This window comes from Oncorhynchus tshawytscha, linkage group LG27 (genome assembly GCF_018296145.1).
Source record: "Oncorhynchus tshawytscha isolate Ot180627B linkage group LG27, Otsh_v2.0, whole genome shotgun sequence".
Taxonomy (NCBI): Eukaryota; Metazoa; Chordata; class Actinopteri; order Salmoniformes; family Salmonidae; genus Oncorhynchus; species Oncorhynchus tshawytscha.
This window is the reverse complement of record NC_056455.1, coordinates 81183-98720: the sequence shown is the minus strand read 5'-3', so window position 1 is coordinate 98720 and position 17538 is coordinate 81183. Positions and strand designations below refer to the sequence as shown.

General features: G+C 45.0%; 1 protein-coding gene across 1 annotated transcript in view; it reads right to left on the bottom strand.

The window, feature by feature from the left end:
- LOC112258930 (rho GTPase-activating protein 17) overlaps positions 1-17538 on the bottom strand; it is a 45329-nt gene that overhangs the window by 3802 nt on the left and 23989 nt on the right. The window contains 18 exon segments of the mRNA XM_024433587.2: positions 1033-1273; positions 1276-1406; positions 1409-1585; positions 2108-2277; positions 3131-3382; positions 3852-3999; positions 4181-4272; positions 4568-4681; positions 4791-4871; positions 5045-5126; positions 5226-5337; positions 8465-8592; positions 11730-11811; positions 12686-12754; positions 13430-13547; positions 13655-13731; positions 13899-14010; positions 17212-17288. Coding sequence (XP_024289355.2) covers positions 1033-1273; positions 1276-1406; positions 1409-1585; positions 2108-2277; positions 3131-3382; positions 3852-3999; positions 4181-4272; positions 4568-4681; positions 4791-4871; positions 5045-5126; positions 5226-5337; positions 8465-8592; positions 11730-11811; positions 12686-12754; positions 13430-13547; positions 13655-13731; positions 13899-14010; positions 17212-17288 — 2263 coding nt within the window.

Below are 17538 nucleotides of genomic sequence, written 5' to 3'. Positions count from 1 at the left end.
TAGGCCTGGCTCGCAGTCTGCCTTCCAATTCATCCCAAAGGTATTTGAAGTGGTTGAGGGCAGGGCTCTGTGCAGGCCAGTCAAGTTCTTCCACAAACAATTTCTGTGAATAAAACAGGAAAGGGCCTTCCCCAAACTGTTGCCACAGTTGGAAGCACAGAATCATCTAGAATATCATTGTGTGCTGTAGCATTAACATTTCCCTTCACTGGAACTAAGGGGCCTAGCCCAAACCATGAAAAACAGCCCCAGACCATTATTCCTCTTCCACCAAACTTTACAGTGGGTGCTATGCATTGGGGCAAGTAGCGTTCTCCTGGCAACCGCCAAACCCAGATTCGTCCGTCAGACTACCAGATGGTGAAGCGTGATTCATCACTCCAGAGAACGCGCTTCCACTGCTTCAGAGTCCAAACGCGGCAAACTTTACACCACTCCAGCCGACGTTTAGCATTGCGCATGGTGAACTTAGGCTTACGACTGCTCGGCCATGGAAAACCATTTCATGAAGCTTCCAACTAAGTTACTGTGCTGACGTTGCTTCCGGAGGCAGTTTGGAACTTCTTAGTGAGTGTTGCAACTGAGGACAGATGCTTTTTAAGCGCTACGGTCCCCTTCTGTGAGCTTGTGTGGCCTACCACTTTGCGGCTGAGCCGTTGTTGGTCCTAGACGTTTCCACTTCACAATAACAGCACTTACAGTTGTCTGGGGCAGCTCTAGCAGGGCAGAAATGTGACTTGTTGGAAAGGTGGCGTCCTATGACGGTGCCACGTTGAAAGTCACTGAGCTCTTCAGAGCAGGCCATTCTACTGCCAATGTTTGTCAATGGAGATTGCATGGTTGTGAGCTCGATTTTACACACCTGTGATTGAAATAGCCGAATCCACTAATTTGAAGGGGTGTCCACATACTTTGTATATATAGTGTGTCAGTTCTGTGTCGGTTTTTAGAATTTGTTGTTAATGTCCTTCTGTGGTGTGTTACCAACAACCAAATTAATCTCCTTTCATGGGAAAATAAAGCATCACTCACCCATGATTTTGTAGGCTGTGCTGCAGATCCCGTTGGTATCATTTCCCTGTGTGGGGGGCTGAGGGGGCGGAGGAATGTTGGGCCTGTTTCTGGGTTTGGGGACTGGGCGTGGTCGGGGGAGGGAGCCTGACTGGAAGGGCAAGGTGGAGGCAGGATGGGCACTGGGTATGTCCTGGGGGACGGTGGAGGGTGGAGGTGTATCAGGCGGGGTGGGGGTGTCTGTTGGAGAATATTCCGCCCCGGGTTGTCTCCTGTGGGATGGCCGAGGGCCCTGGGTTGGGACGGGGGGCTGACCTGTGAGGGTGTGGGGGGCTGTGGGGGTGGGTGGTTGGGGGCCTGGATGGAGGGCTGGTTGTTGGAGTGGCGGCGGGGGTGGTGGAGGGCTGGGATGTGGGCAGGGTGGGGGAGGTAGGGGAGTGGCTTGAGGAAGAGAGGGGTCTGGGGGAGGGGCTGAGGGACTGGCCCGAGGAGGGGTTGTGGTTGGTGAGGTTACTGGGCTGGCCTGAAGGGGGGTTGGGCAGCTTGGGAGGGGCAGGGGCTGGCTTCTTTGTACCTGGATAGGAGAGAGAGGTTGACTTCAGAAAATATCTTGTGTCTACATATATTTGAGGCTACCTGAAATTGCATGTCTAACAGGGGAGCTACACTGGGGCGTCACACAAACGGTCGGTTTCTAGCTGCTACACTGGACCCGTAACTATAGCCGGGCCTGAGCAGAGCCCAAGACACTTTATGTAGTGTTCTCGGGCATGAGGCACGTGTTAAATTCTTAAAAAATAGAACCAGAGCGGGCCTCTCCCGGAACCGCGTTGCTTACACCCAGGTTTCATTCAAATGTTTAGGTGCATCTCACACTCTGCAAAGGTGAGGCATCCAGTGTAGCATGCTTTTAAATCTGTCAAAGTGTAACAATATAACTACTAGTGCAATTTACCTTGTAATAAGACTTATTAATGAAAAAGCACAGAATAGGTTCTTTATTCAAATTTCCTTATGATACCATATGCATATATCTACAAATAAATGTCTAACAACCTAATAAAGGTGAGCTGAATTGCTTTAAGGAGTGAGTAACCTCTGCGCATCATGTTTGGACTGGGCCCCATGGATCCGGCCCCAGGGCCTACCACTCCCAGCTGTCCCCCTGCTCCACCTCCTGCTGGGCTGGCTGTGCCCGGGTTGCCCCCTCCTGAACCGTTCCTTTGATGGAGGGTCTGGGTGGAGGTGGGGTCACGCTTTGGGTTGCTTAACAGACAGAGGTCACCATTGTAAGTACAGCACCCAGATATTAGTGTAGAGCTCTGAAGATATCCACCATGAAATGTAAAAAATGTTGAGTGAGCTTTTTCTCTTTAACTACACTACGCTGTTTCTTTGGTATACCTTCTATATTCTAACCAATAGAACAGTTTGGAACTGATATTGAATAGAATCCTTTCATAAATTGATTCAAAAACATCCTTCAAAAAGTTACATAAGCTCAATGAGAGGACAGAAGTAATGGCCAAACAACATTTCCGAGGACAGAGCTTTGTACAACAGTTTTCTGCTGATTCATGTGTTCTAGTGTGAGAGCAGAGGCGTGAGGGACCTCTGAGGATGGCTGGCTCACAGCAGCCATTGTTGTACAGAGCCAGTGGTCTGAACTGAGATGTACCCACAATGTTATTATAATGATTATTTGTTAGTAGTTTGAGGAAAATGCAGTTAGACATTGAGAGTCAAAGTTGAGTCAGAAAGGCAAGAGAGAGATTTTCTAGTATGGGTACCAGTCTGTTTAGCTAGTATTCCACTCCTGTCATGCTAAAACTTTGGCATATGACAGATTACAAGAAGTGGAACGTTAGCTAAACAGACTGGTACCCATACCAGTCATTTTCCACTCAAATAAATTATGTTTGAAATAGATTTTCTGTATTAGAATGAACATAAAACATATTTATTTGTACAAGAGCGGTGACATCACCATAAACAGCGCACACACACCTTAACAACAGATCATCATCAAAGATTGCAGTCAAAAGTGTGTTTTCTTATCATGCAGTGGAGTGGCATGCGTGTCTGTGCTCCACAGTGCACTACACACCCTTGTCCTTACCTGAGACCCTCCGTGGTGGTAGCTAGAAGCTGCTGCGCTGCCACCAGGGCAGCCATACCCAGTGCCAGGCTAGGCTGGCAGCCCTCCGGCGGGGCCTGGAGCTCGGCCACACACCCCGTGACCTGCCCAGGCCCTGGGGACTCCACAGGGGGTAAGGGGGGCAGGAAGGCGGGTGAAACATGCTGCTTTCTACCTAACGTGTTGCTGCCTCTACGGGGGATGGTGTTATGGTCCGACAGTTTGTTAGCAGAACTAGAGAGGGAGGAGAGGACAGAGAGGCAGACGGCAGAGCCATGTTGAGAAAGACACCCACAGGACAGAATCACCAAGTCCCAGAGTAGGTAGAGAGAGAGCGAGTGAAAATGAGAGAGAGAGAACAAGAGAGTGAGAGGTAGTCCACACCAAACGTAGAAAAAGGGATGTTAAGTAGATTTGTTGTCTAAAGTTACGCCTATAGTACTAAACATCCAGAAATAAGCTTCAAAAAGCCCTTCATGTAAGTAGTGATAATCAGCAGAGCTACCAATCAAATCAAACATTCAAAGTGTAAATGAATTATTATTGAGTTCTAAAAGTGAAAATCCTTTCGATTGATGATAGCATGATATCCTCAGCTCAGAGCACTGGCAGGTACAGGACCAGTCTTTGACCTTTCACACCACGGCAGTCCAAAGTAGAGGGAATGAGCTACTAGTGATGGGGTGCTGTGGTTAGTGGTTACCTGTCCTTGCGAAGGGTATCGTTCTCTGGCCCCACCATGCTACCAGGCCTCTTCCTCTCGATGGTGGAACAGTCGTACTCCATAGAGTGGTTGATGTGGTTGGAAGGGGTGGGCATGGCAAACATCCCTGATACATTAAACTCCACATCTGCGCACATGGGGACAATAGGCAAGTAGAATTCCTTTAGGGGCCATTAAAAAAAAAAATAGATCCATTTTTTTCAGTCGCCTAGGAATCAGATTTATACCACTGACAGAGAAAGGAGACCAATGACCTCCATTTTGAGGACCTAGTCAAAGTGGAAGGGTCAAAGGTCATATGTACATACCCTCAGGGAAGAACCAGTCAGCGTGTTGTATGATGGGTTCTATGATGGTCACCACGTGAACAGAGGTAGCAGCAGCCATCTCAGCTAGAGTGCTGCAGGCACACAGAGGAGAGCAGACATGATGTCAAACTCATTCCACGGAGGGCCGAGTGTCTGCAGGTTGTCGTTCCTCACTAATTAGTAAGGAACTCCCCACACCCAGTTGTCTAGGTCTTAATTGAAAGGAAAAACCAGCAGAAACTAGGCCCACCAGGGAATCAGTTTGACACCCTTATTACAGACAAACACTACATGATTATGCCACCAATTAGTGAACACAAACTTTAGTTTTTCAGTGTGAATAGTGAGTACTCCCCATCTCTCCTCCCCTCTCTCCCCTTTTCTCACCCCTCCGTTTTGGCCCACAGCAGGTTTGGTCCCAGTACAATGGCGATGTTGCTAGGGGTCATCTTGTTGACCTCACTGTCCTGAGCCAGCTTGGACAGGAACTTCACCAGATACCTACAACACAGGACACAGAGACAGGCACAGGTAAGGTAAATGTTAGCTGTTAAGAAAAAGGGTAACACATTACACACAAGTTGTGTGAACCAGTCCATCTGTTACCCACCTTAGGTTTGCTTTGTTGTTCTTTGGTAATTGATCACACACAACCCAGAGGGCCTGCAGTCGCTTGTCTGGCTCTAGAACACTGGGGAGAGACACAGAGGGACAATCTGTTTCATGGTTGCCATCATTTCACTCCTTTTTTACTTTTAATTTCTACTACTTCTCCTTTACTTTCCTTGGTTCCTTCTACAGCTACAGTATGGCTGCTATTGAATGGATGTCTGCTATTGAATGGAGTGTGTGGTGGTGGCTTACCTAGATGCCTGAATCCACTCGTCGTAAAGCTGAAAGCTCATCAGAGGTTCAGGTAGTTCTCTCAGGTAAGACTTCAGGGCTCCTGGAATGAAAGGACTGTTATGTGAGCAATGGTCTGCCAATCATTTCAGTTACATTACTTGAAAAATGTACAATATGTGAGTGGGGGTTAGGATCGTACCAGCGACAGCGTGGGGGTCCGAGTAGAACTCCTCCAGCTGTGAGGTGGAACAGTCCAGAGCAGCCTTGAGCTTCTTCAGTTTTGAGGTCCCTGCTGCGATCCTGAAGAGGCCCTGGTACAACACACAGACAGGATGGATGAGACAGACAGGGCTTAATCAGACACTCTGTACTCACTCTCATACAAACGCAAACACACTGACCTCTCTCATGCATTCACACACATGAAGCTTCTCCTCACATAAAACATAAACCTCAATTCACACACAAACAAAACTTCTACTCTCTCCCACCCAAACAGTCCCTCCTCTCACCACAGGCTGTGTTCTGTGTTCACACATAGATTGAATGGGAAGACAATATGGTGAGAACTAAACACAGTTGATTTAGAACCTTGCCAGCAAACAACACGCATAGCATGATAATTCGGAATTACAGTATAATTGCTGACATTTATTTTTGTAATAAAATATAGCTTTCTTTTTTTGCACACAATCCTGTCTCGGAGCTCTGACATGCACTGTCAACTGTGGAATCTTGTATAGACAGGTGTGTGCCTTTCCAAATCATGTCCAATCAATTGGATTTTTACCACAGGCCGACTCCAATCAAGTTGTAGAAAAATCTCAACGATGATCAATGGAAACATGATGCACCTGAGCTCAATTTTGAGTCTCATAGCAAAGGGTCTGAATACTTATGTAAATAAGGTATTTTTTATTTAATTTGCAGAAATAAAAATCAAAAATCTGTTTTCACTTTGTCATTATGGGGTATTGCGATGTCATTATGGGGTATTGCGATGTCAATATGGGGTATTGCGATGTCATTATGGGGTATTGCGATGTCATTATGGGGTACTGTGTATAGATTGATGAGGATTTTTTTTTTAAATCAATTTTAGAATAAGGCTGTAACGTAACAAATTGTGGAAAAAGTCCAGGGGTCTGGACACTTTCCGAATGCACTGTACAAATTTAGACTAACAACAACTTACAGACAAACAATGACTATATCTCCTCTGCCCAGACCAGCATGCTCACACCCTTATCCCTAGTGCCTGCATGCTCACACCCCTACCCCAGCATGCTCACACCCTTATCCCTAGTGCCTGCATGCTCACACCCCTACCCCAGCATGCTCACACCCTTATCCCTAGTGTCTGCATTATTGTTGGCCACTTAAATTGTACCAATGTATTTCTCAGTCGCCCATGCTATTTCAATAATAAATCATTAGATTTTCCCATTGTGTTAATGAGGGCGGATTGATTTCCAAGTTTTTAGTGTACGTTTTTTCAAGATGAGTGATGAGAAGAGAATCGTCCAGCCCATCGGGTATCTCACTACACCCCCACATGCCACGTCTTGAAATATGCAGACAGACGGATTAAAAGTACAGTTACATTGTAATACTTCTGACAGGGAACGTTCCAGCTCCCCCCACAACTTCTGGACTTTAAAGCATTTCTTACAAGTGGAAAGAACTCAGAGAAGGTCGCAGTAGATTTGAATGTTTTCGGTTCGTGTCTCTTCATGTTTGTTAACATTTCAAAATGTATGGGATCAAATATGTTTATTGCCAGTTCTTAAACCTTTTAGATCTAACAATCTAAACTAGATGCCCTCAATCTCACACAAATTATCAAGGAACAACCCTAAATCAATAAACATGGGCACCCTCATAGATATTATCCTGACCAACTTCCCCTCCAAATACACCTCTGCTGTTTTCAAATCAGGATCTCCGCAATCACTGCCTCATTGCCTGCATCCACTATGGGTCCACGGTCAAACGACCAGCCCTCATCACTGTTAAACGCTCCCTAAAACACTTCAGCGAGCAGGCCTTTCTAATCGACCTGGCCCAGGTACCCTGGAAGGATATTGACCTCATCCCATCAGTAGAGGATGCCTAGTCGTTCTTTAAAAGTAATTTCCTCTCCATCTTAAATAAGCATGCCCCTTTCAAAAAATGTAGAACCAGGAACAGATGTAGCCCTTGGTTCACTCCAGACCTGACTGCCCTTGATCAGCACAAAAACATCCTGTGGCGTACTGCCATAGCATCAAATAGTCCCAGCGATATGCAACTTTTCAGGGAAGTCAGGAACCAATACACGCAGTCAGTCAGGAAAGCAAAGGCCAGCTATTTCAAGCAGAACTTTGCATCCTGTAGCTCGAACGCCAAAAAGTTATGGGACACTAAAGTCCATGGAGAATAAGAGCACCTCCTCCCAGCTGCCCCACTGCACTGAGGCTAGGAAACACTGTCACCACCAATAAATCCACAATAATCAAGCATTTCTCTACAGCTGGCCATGCTTTCCTCCTGGCTAACCCAACCCCGGCCAACAGCTCCGTACCCCCGCAGCTACTTGCCCAAGCCTCCCCAGCTTCTCCTTCACCCAAATTCAGAAAGCAGATGTTCTGAAAGAGCTGCACAACCTGGACCCATACAAATAGCTGGGTTAGACAATCTGGACCCTCTTTCTAAAATTCTCTCTGTATATATAAACGATGTCGCTCTTGCTGTGGGCGATTCCCTGATCCACCTCTACGCAGACGACACCATTCTGTATACTTCTGGCCCTTCTTTGGACACTGTGTTAACAAACCTCCAAACAAGCTTCAATGCCATACAACACTCCTTCCGTGGCCTCCAACTGCTCTTAAACGCTAGTAAAACTAAATGCATGCTTTTCAATCGATCGCTGCCCGCACCTGCCCGTCCGCCTAGCATCACTACTCTGGATGGTTCTGACTTAGAATATGTGGACAACTACAAATACCTAGGTGTCTGGCTAGACTGTAAACTCTCCTTCCAGACTCATTCAACATCTCAAATCCAAAATTAAATCTAGAATCGGTATTCCTATTTCGCAACAAAGCCTCCTTCACTCACGCCGCCAAACATACCCTCGTAAAACTGACTATCCTACCGATCCTTGACTTCGGCGATGTCATTTACAAAATAGCCTCCAACACTCTACTCAGCAAACTGAATGCAGTCTATCACATTATGTAGATTACATTTAAGAGGTTTAAAGTGCATTTTACATTTCATGTTTGGGCCCTTACCACAAAAAGTTTCTGCATGGATTCATTTCATTCATCCTTGTATTATTTAATTCACGCATCCATATTTACATTTCTTTGTCCTCAACTATGATCCCCTTCACTTTCTCCCCCTCTACCTCGCTCCCATAATGCTTCAATCCATCCATCCTTCTCTCCCTACCTCCTCCTTCATGCCAGTCTCCAGCAGCATCATGATGCAGGCCTCTAATGGCAGAGCGATCTCTCTGCTGCTCCTCTTCAGATGCTCCTCCAGACCCGTCCCAAATGCTGGCTTCTCTGTCCACGAGTCTGACGGGGGAGAGAGAGAGTGGTAGCACTGTTAGCATGGTGGTAACAAAACTAAAGTTGTTACGGGTCTGCAGAAAGAGAGGGCGGTAGGATGACTGCGGATGAGGGGTTAGGAGGCCTGGGAATGGTAGATTTGTAGGTCAACAACGTCCCCTCTGGCCAACCATCAGTCACTCACTCCTCCAATAGATAACCACATTGTCTCCATCCATGGAATGCGTTGGTGAGTTTCTGTGCACTCAGTGGAAAGGAAAGCCCAGGTAGATCTGATGTGTGGAATGTTTGAATCATCATAAACCACATGCTGGGAGAGAAGGGTTGATTTAGACCCGACTCTATTTACAGGAGAAAAACCAGCCTGCCAAACACAGAGGGAAAGAGAGAACCCATACTAAAAAGAGTGGAAACAGCTAAATGAATGCCTTCCCTGCAATCATTTTCAGTCCTACAGGAACAATAAGCAATAACCTACATGACACAGCCTACCAGATGCCTTCAGACATCATTTAGTAAAAATAAGCAAATACTTCAACCGAGAGATGGTTGATGTGCCACTTTAATAGAGTTAGTTATAAGTGATTGAAGTGGTCTAACAAATAAACAAGATGCAAGCAGCTGTAGCCTATGCAGGCAAGGTGACAATGCATAGCCTAGACCAGTGGTTCCCAAACTTTTATAGGCCTGTACCCTTTCAAACATTCAACCTCCAGCTGCGTACCCCCTTTAGCACCAGGGACAGCGCACTCTCAAATGTTGTTTTTTGCTATCATTGTAAGCCTGACACTACATTTACTGGTGGAGATAGCGGCAGCAGCCCCAGCTCAGATATTCAACTTACTTCTTATTATTCCGCCACCTACTCCTCCAACAGCCTTTATGCTAGAAACGCTGTTCCAACTTCAGAATGTGCGAAATGTTCTGGATCGAGTTGCTTGTATACAACTTCTGCCTAGAAGGCCAGCATGCCGGAGACGCCTCTTCACTGTTGACGTTGAGGCTGGTGTTTTGCGAGTACTATTTAATGAAGCTGCCAGTTGAGGACTTGTGAGGCTTCTGTTTCTCAAACTAGACACTAATGTACTTGTCCTCTTGCTCAGTTGTGCACCGGGGCCCCCCACTCTTTCTATTCTGGTTAGAGACCGTTTGTGCTGTTCTGTGAAGGTACACAGCGTTGTACGAGATCTTCAGTTTCTTGGCAATTTCTCGCATGGAATAGCCATCATTTCTCAGAACAAGAATAGACTGACGAGTTTCAGAAGAAAGGTCTTTGTTTCTGGACATTTTGAGCCTATAATCGAACCCACAAATGCTGATGCTCCAGATACTCAACTAGTCTAAAGAAGGCCAGTGTTATTGCTTCTTTAAATCAGGACAACAGTTTTCAGCTGTGCTAACGTAATTGCAAAATGGTTTTCTAATGATCAATTAGCCTTTTAAAATTATAAACTTGGTTTAGATAACACAATGTGCCATTGGAACACAGGAGTGATGGTTGCTGATAATGGGCCTCTGTACGCTTATATAGATAATCAATTTAAAAAATAAATCAGTTTCCAGATACAATAGTAATTTACATTCACAATGTCTACACTGTAGTTCTGATCAATTTGATGAGCTTTTCTTTAAAAAACAAGGACATTTTTAAGTGACCCCAAACTTTTGAACGGTAGTGTAGGTATGTGGTTGCAATGGGCATCGGTGTCTTAACAGCACGATTTGCCAAGGCAGGATACTCTGAGCGCAGCCTAATCCAGAAATCTGCCAGTGGCTTCTGATTAAATAAAATTTTCACAGAACCTCTTGTTGCAATTTCGATGAGGCTCTCTTGTTCAGATATCGATAAGTGGACTGGAGGCAAGGCATGAAAGAGATAACGAATCCAGTTTGTCTCATCTGTTTCGGGAAAGTACCTGCGTAATTGCCCACCCAACTCACTCAGGTGCTTCGCTAGATCACATTTGACATTGTCCGTAAGCTTGAGTTCATTTGCACACAAAAAAAAACATACAATGATGGAAAGACCTGTGTTTTGTCCTTGTTAATGCAGACAGAGAAGAGCTCCAACCTCTTAATTATATCCTCAATATGTCCCGCACATTGAATATAGTTGCGGAGAGTCATCATTCAGGCGAGGGAAAAACATCACCCAGATAGGCCAGTCGTGTGAGAAACTGAAAATTATGGTCAGTAAAGAAAACATTAAGCTCGTCTCTCAATTTTAAAAAACGTGTCAATACTTTGCCCCTTGTTAACCATTGCACTTCTGTATGTTGTAAAAGCACAACATGGTCGCTGCACATATCATTGCATAATGCAGAAAATACAGGAGAGTTCAGGGGCCTTGCTTTAACAAAGTTAACCATTTTCACTATACTGTCCAAAACATCTTTCAAGCTTTCGGGCATTCCCTCGACAGCAAGAGCCTCCCAGTGGATGCTGCACCGGGAGCAACTGCTTGCATGCACGTTACCCACTATGTCTCCCTGTCATGGCTTTTACACCATCAGTACAGTTACCAACATGAGCAGCAGCTACGTTTGGCTACATACAGACCGTTAGTGGAATTCCCGCGAGAGAGTAACAGTTCATGTGATTGGATGTTCATTATTTGACTAGGCTACATGTATTTGACATTGTTGTTATTTCACTGAACACTAGATGGTTTAATTTTATTTTTGGCAGTGAAACGAGGCTACTCAGGCGAGGAAAAACCCTCACCCAAATGTATAGCCCCGTTGTAAAATATAAATGGACTGTTTGAAAATAAAATAATTAAATGTGAATCACATTTTTATTTGGCGTACACCCGACGGCATTGCGTGTGCCCCAGTTTGTGATACCTGGCCCAGACCTAGATGATAACTTAAGACTTTAGCCTGACCCAACAATATCATCACGGTACTAATGGACAGAGTTCCTGTGTCACGCTCAGTTAAACCTTTATGGGGAGGGAAAAAAGAGCCTGTGACGAGAAATAGAGAGGTTTTTAGAAGGAGATGGTGAGGACTGGTCTGTATCTCGCTGAGAGGGATTTTAGAGGGGAGTAGGACAGGATCGGAGGAGGATAACTTCTGGGCAACTTCAACCAGCACAGGGAGAGGGGAACTGGGCTGTACTGCACCTGGAGTATAGTGTACCTTGCTGTGCTTGTATGGTTGGCAGGACACTCTCGAGGACAGTCAGAGATTTTCTATGGTAATCAGCTTGGGCCTCTAAGAGCTGGGAACACAACAGAACAGTGTAGAGGAGGGAGAGAGAGAGAAAAGGAGAGTGAGGAGGGAGAGAGAGAGAGAGAGAGAAAAGGAGAGTGTTCGAGAAAGTGAGAGCGAGTGAAAAAAGAAAGAGAGAAAAGCGAGAAAGAGAGAAAAGGTGAGCGAGAAAGAGAGAAAAGGTGAGCGAGAAAGGTGAGCGAGAAAGAGAAAAGGTGAGCGAAAGAGAGAAAAGGTGAGCGAGAAAGAGAGAAAAGGTGAGCGAGAAAGAGAGAAAAGGTGAGCGAGAAAGAGAGAAAAGGTGAGAAAGAGAGAAAAGGTGAGCGAGAAAGAGAGAAAAGGTGAGCGAGAAAGAGAGAAAAGGTGAGCGAGAAAGAGAGAAAGGGTGAGCGAGAAAGAGAGAAAAGGTGAGCGAGAAAGAGAGAAAAGGTGAGCGAGAAAGAGAGAAAGAGAGAAAAGGTGAGCGAGAAAGAGAGAAAAGGTGAGCGAGAAAGAGAGAAAAGGTGAGCGAGAAAGAGAGAAAAGGTGAGCGAGAAAGAGAGAAAAGGTGAGCGAGAAAGAGAGAGAGAGAAAAGGTGAGCGAGAAAGAGAGAAAAGGTGAAGAAAAGAGAAAAGGTCGAGAAAGAGAGAAAAGGTGAGCGAGAAAGAGAGAAAAGTCGAGAAAGAGAGAAAAGGTGAGCGAGAAAGAGAGAAAAGGTGAGCGAGAAAGAGAGAAAAGGTGAGCGAGAAAGAGAGAAAAGGTGAGCGAGAAAGAGAGAAAAGGTGAGCGAGAGAGAGGTGAGAAAAAGAAAAAAGAAAGTCAGTCAACAATGAGAGGAACAACAAACCAACTGTTCACCAGTCACCCAACAGCTATGAACATTCCCACACACACGCTGATTCACCATTACGTAGTAGCAGGCATAGTCCCCTTCCTTTGAGAAGAAATTGTACATGTCTGCAGCCAGTTGATCCTGAGAGAGAGGAGCAGACGAGATCATTAGAAGCAGATGACAGAGAAGGACCAACTTTCAGGACTTAAACATGTGATCCATCAACAGTAATTTCACTGTAAAAGGTAAATTCCTGCCTGTTTTATATCGACCTAAACCCATCCACCTCTCTGGTCTCAAAATCCAATCAATGTATTTCAGGTTGCAGCTCTGTTAGTGTTAGTGCTGGGTAGGGTCATTAGGTCTTCCACAGTGACTCATAAATCTGTCTGCTGTTGACAGGGCCAGGGTATAGTAGCAGTGTAAAGCAGGGCTGAACAGGCGTGGAGCGCAGAGGAAGGAAAACACTGAATCATGTAGCTTCCTGGACAGAAGACCTGACACACACCACTAACTCAAACTAACTCAATACACACAATACTCTCAGTCCGCAGCACTTCGCAGAGAGAGAGAGGCACGCACACACAGCTGACTGGGCGTTCCTTCTTCCTAAATCAAACAGCCATAACGGTACTGGGCATGGAATGTCCATTTCTGTCCTTCTTCTGTCAAAACTTTCCATAGTGTCACTTCCTCTTCTTCTCATGTGAGCAACTACCATTCATCTGGGATTGAGGCCTGTGATTTATCCTAATTCATATAGCAGAGCGTCAGTCAAACTTAACTGTGGGGTGATTTATCCATTTAAGGCCTTACCTTGCACAGTTCCATTTTATTCATAGCTTCATCCACCTCCTCTTTGAGCAGGTCTGCCTTGGCCGTCAGTGCTTGAGTGTTTGTTCCTGAGATTATCGACTTGGTTGCCTGCAACCACCTGGAAGGGGTAGACCGCAGATCAGCTTAGAACGTTGTTAGAAACTTTAAAACATGTTCTAGCACATTCTAAATGTTAATAAAGTTGATACATGTACACAGGCTCACCTCGCTCTGGCAGAATCATAGTCAAGAACTAGCCTGGCTAGCTGCTTCCTCTGTTTGAGGATGTTGGGAATGTCCACCTGAGAATATGGATGTTCACGTCTGTTAAGTACGTAAGGCACTTTTCCAAATACACACTGAATATTGACTCAATTATTTATGATGGAGTTAGAATGGTTTTGACTAAATATTGGATACTCTTTATACAGGTTTGGATAGAATAAGGCACTCAATATCTCCTCCTCACCTCCGCTAGCTGGTTTAGGGGGTCTAGCACATCTTTCTCTATCTGAACCTCATGCTGCAGCAGCTCTGACGCCAGCCTGTTCTCTGCCTCCCCACACACCTCCATCATTTTCCTGTCAGGAGACACACACACACACACACACACAGGTCAAAGGTTATTCAGATGCCACAGGAAGAGCCATTGGGGTCAGATGTCACCATTACTGTCCTTCAAAATAATGACGAATAACTGCAGAGGGTCATCTACAGTACCAGTCAAAAGTTTGGATACACCTACTTTTTCACTGTTTTCTATATTGTAAAATAATAGTGAATTTATTTTTAATTTTTTTATTTCACCTTTATTTAACCAGGTAGGCTAGTTGAGAACAAGTTCTCATTTGCAACTGCGACCTGGCCAAGATAAAGCATAGCAGTGTGAACAGACAACACAGAGTTACACATGGAATAAACAATTAACAAGTCAATAACACAGTAGAAAAAAAGGGGGAGTCTATATACATTGTGTACAAAAGGCATGAGGAGGTAGGAGAATAATTACAATTTTGCAGATTAACACTGGAGTGATAAATGATCAGATGGTCATGCACAGGTAGAGATATTGGTGTGCAAAAGAGCAGAAAAGTAAATAAATAAAAACAGTATGGGGATGAGGTAGGTAAAAATGGGTGGGCTATTTACCGATAGACTATGTACAGCTGCAGTGATCGGTTAGCTGCTCAGATAGCAGATGTTTGAAGTTGGTGAGGGAAATAAAAGTCTCCAACTTCAGCGATTTTTGCAATTCGTTCCAGTCACAGGCAGCAGAGAACTGGAACGAAAGGCGGCCAAATGAGGTGTTGGCTTTAGGGATGATCAGTGAGATACACCTGCTGGAGCGCGTGCTACGGATGGGTGTTGCCATCGTGACCAGTGAACTGAGATAAGGCAGAGCTTTACCTAGCATGGACTTGTAGATGACCTGGAGCCAGTGGGTCTGGCGACGAATATGTAGCGAGGGCCAGCCGACTAGAGCATACAAGTCGCAGTGGTGGGTGGTATAAGGTGCTTTAGTGACAAAACGGATGGCACTGTGATAAACTGCATCCAGTTTGCTGAGTAGAGTGTTGGAAGCCATTTTGTAGATGACATCGCCGAAGTCGAGGATCGGTAGGATAGTCAGTTTTACTGGGGTAAGTTTGGCGGCGTGAGTGAAGGAGGCTTTGTTGCGGAATAGAAAGCCGACTCTTGATTTGATTTTCGATTGGAGATGTTTGATATGAGTCTGGAAGGAGAGTTTACAGTCTAGCCAGACACCTAGGTACTTATAGATGTCCACATATTCAAGGTCGGAACCATCCAGGGTGGTGATGCTGGTCAGGCGTGCGGGTGCAGGCAGCGAACGGTTGAAAAGCATGCATTTGGTTTTACTAGCGTTTAAGAGCAGTTGGAGGCCACGGAAGGAGTGTTGTATGGCATTGAAGCTCGTTTGGAGGTTAGATAGCACAGTGTCCAAGGACGGGCCGGAAGTATATAGAATGGTGTCGTCTACGTAGAGGTGGATCAGGGAATCGCCCGCAGCAAGAGCAACATCATTGATATATACAGAGAATAGAGTCGGCCCGAGGATTGAACCCTGTGGCACCCCCATAGAGACTGCCAGAGGACCGGACAGCATGCCCCAGCATGCCCTTGATGTGAAGACATCAACACTATGAAATAACACGTATGGAATCATGTAGTAACCAAAATAAAAGTGCTAAACAAATCAAAATAGATTTTTGATTCTTCAAAGTAGCTGCCCTTTGCATTAATGACAGCTCTGCACACTCTTGGTATTCTCTCAACCAGCTTCACCTGTAATGCTTTTCCAGCAGTCTTGAAGGAATTCCCACATATGCTGAACACTTGTTGCCTGCCTTTCCTTCACTCTGCGGTCCAATTCATCCCAAATCATCTCAATTGGGTTGACGTCGGGTGATTGTAGAGGCCAGGACATCTGCTGCAACACTCAATCACTCTCAGTCTTGGTCAAATAGCCTTTACACAGCCTGGAGGTGTGTTGGGTCATTGTCCTGTTGAAAAACAAATGATAGTCCCACTAAGTGCAAACCAGATGGGAAGGCGTATCACTGCAGAAAGTGTGTCTTGAATTCTAAATAAATCACAGACAGCGTCACTAGCAAAGCACCCCGACCCCATCACAACTCCTCCTCCATGCTTCACGGTGGGAACTACACATGCGGAAAAAGATCCGTTCACCTACTCTGTGTCTCAAAAGACACGGCAGTTGGAACCAAAAATCATCAGACCAAAGGACAGATTTCCACCAGTCTAATGTCCATTGTTTGTGTTTCTTGGCCCAAGCAAGTCTCTTCTTATTATTATTGGTGTCCTTTAGTAGTGGTTTCTTTGCAGCAATTTGACCATGGAGGCCTGATTCACGCAGTCTCCTCTGAACAGTTGATGTTGAGATGTATCTGTTACTTGAACTCTGTGAAGCAATTATTTGTGCTGCATTTTCTGAGGCTGGTAACTAATGAACTTATCCTCTGCAGCTCTGGGTCTTCCTTTCCTGTGGCAGTCCTCATGAGACCCAGTTTAATCGTAGCTCTTGTGTATACCACCCCTAAGAAAATCCACAAATTAACTTTCAAACAAGGAACACCAGTTAATTGAAATGCATTCCAGGTGACCACCTCATGATGCTGGTTGAGAGAATGCCAAGAGTGTGCAAAGCTGTCATCAAAGTGTGGCTATTTTGAAGAATCTCAAATATATTTGGATTTGTTAAACACTTTTTTGGTTACTACTATTATTCTACAATGTAGAAAATAGTAAAAATAGTGTCTGTCCAAACTTTTGACTGGTACTGTACATGTCACATTCATCACCTTTGACAATACCTTCCAAATCCATCATTCCGCATCCACAAATACATCATATTAAACATTGGCAAGTTGTCAAATGAGATAGATTCACTTCCTCCTAAAAGCAGACAGTAACAGTAAATCTCTGGGTAGTTTCTACATCCTCTAGTCTGAGTGCCTGTCTGTTTCTGTCACTGTCTTACTATGCGAACAAGGCAACAATGTAGCTCGTTCTGTTAAATGGAGAATCAGTCTGGCAAACATCCTCATTATGTGGATAGACATCCACTCTAGACACTTCCTGATCCTCCACAAAAACAAGAAATGACTGAAAAGACCGCTGATAATAATTGGGTCAGTTTGTTAGCCACATATTCTCCATCTCTCTAGGGTTCATCTGTTCCATATAACCACAGTGTCAGACAGACGATTGGTTGTCTAACCTGTCAATTCACCCTCACTCACCCAATCAGAGACTCCTCTCCCAGCTGACTGCCTCCGTCCACCATGGCTTGAGACAGCGCTGTCAGAGGAAGCTTTTTCTGTGAGGTGTGTTTGTAGAAAGGAAAAAGAGATATGTATACATTTATTAGATACCAACGGAGGCACCAACAAGAAGTTTCTAGTGCTTTCCTTTTGAGGGTATCAATGGAAAGTCCATTTTCATTAAGTTGGGCAATATAGAGTGGTAGAAAGAATGAGGATGTTACAGTTATTGTGATATTAAGAGCTAATTTGACATACTGTAACAACTAGACACCGTATGATGTCTCATCATTCCTTTCTATTCCC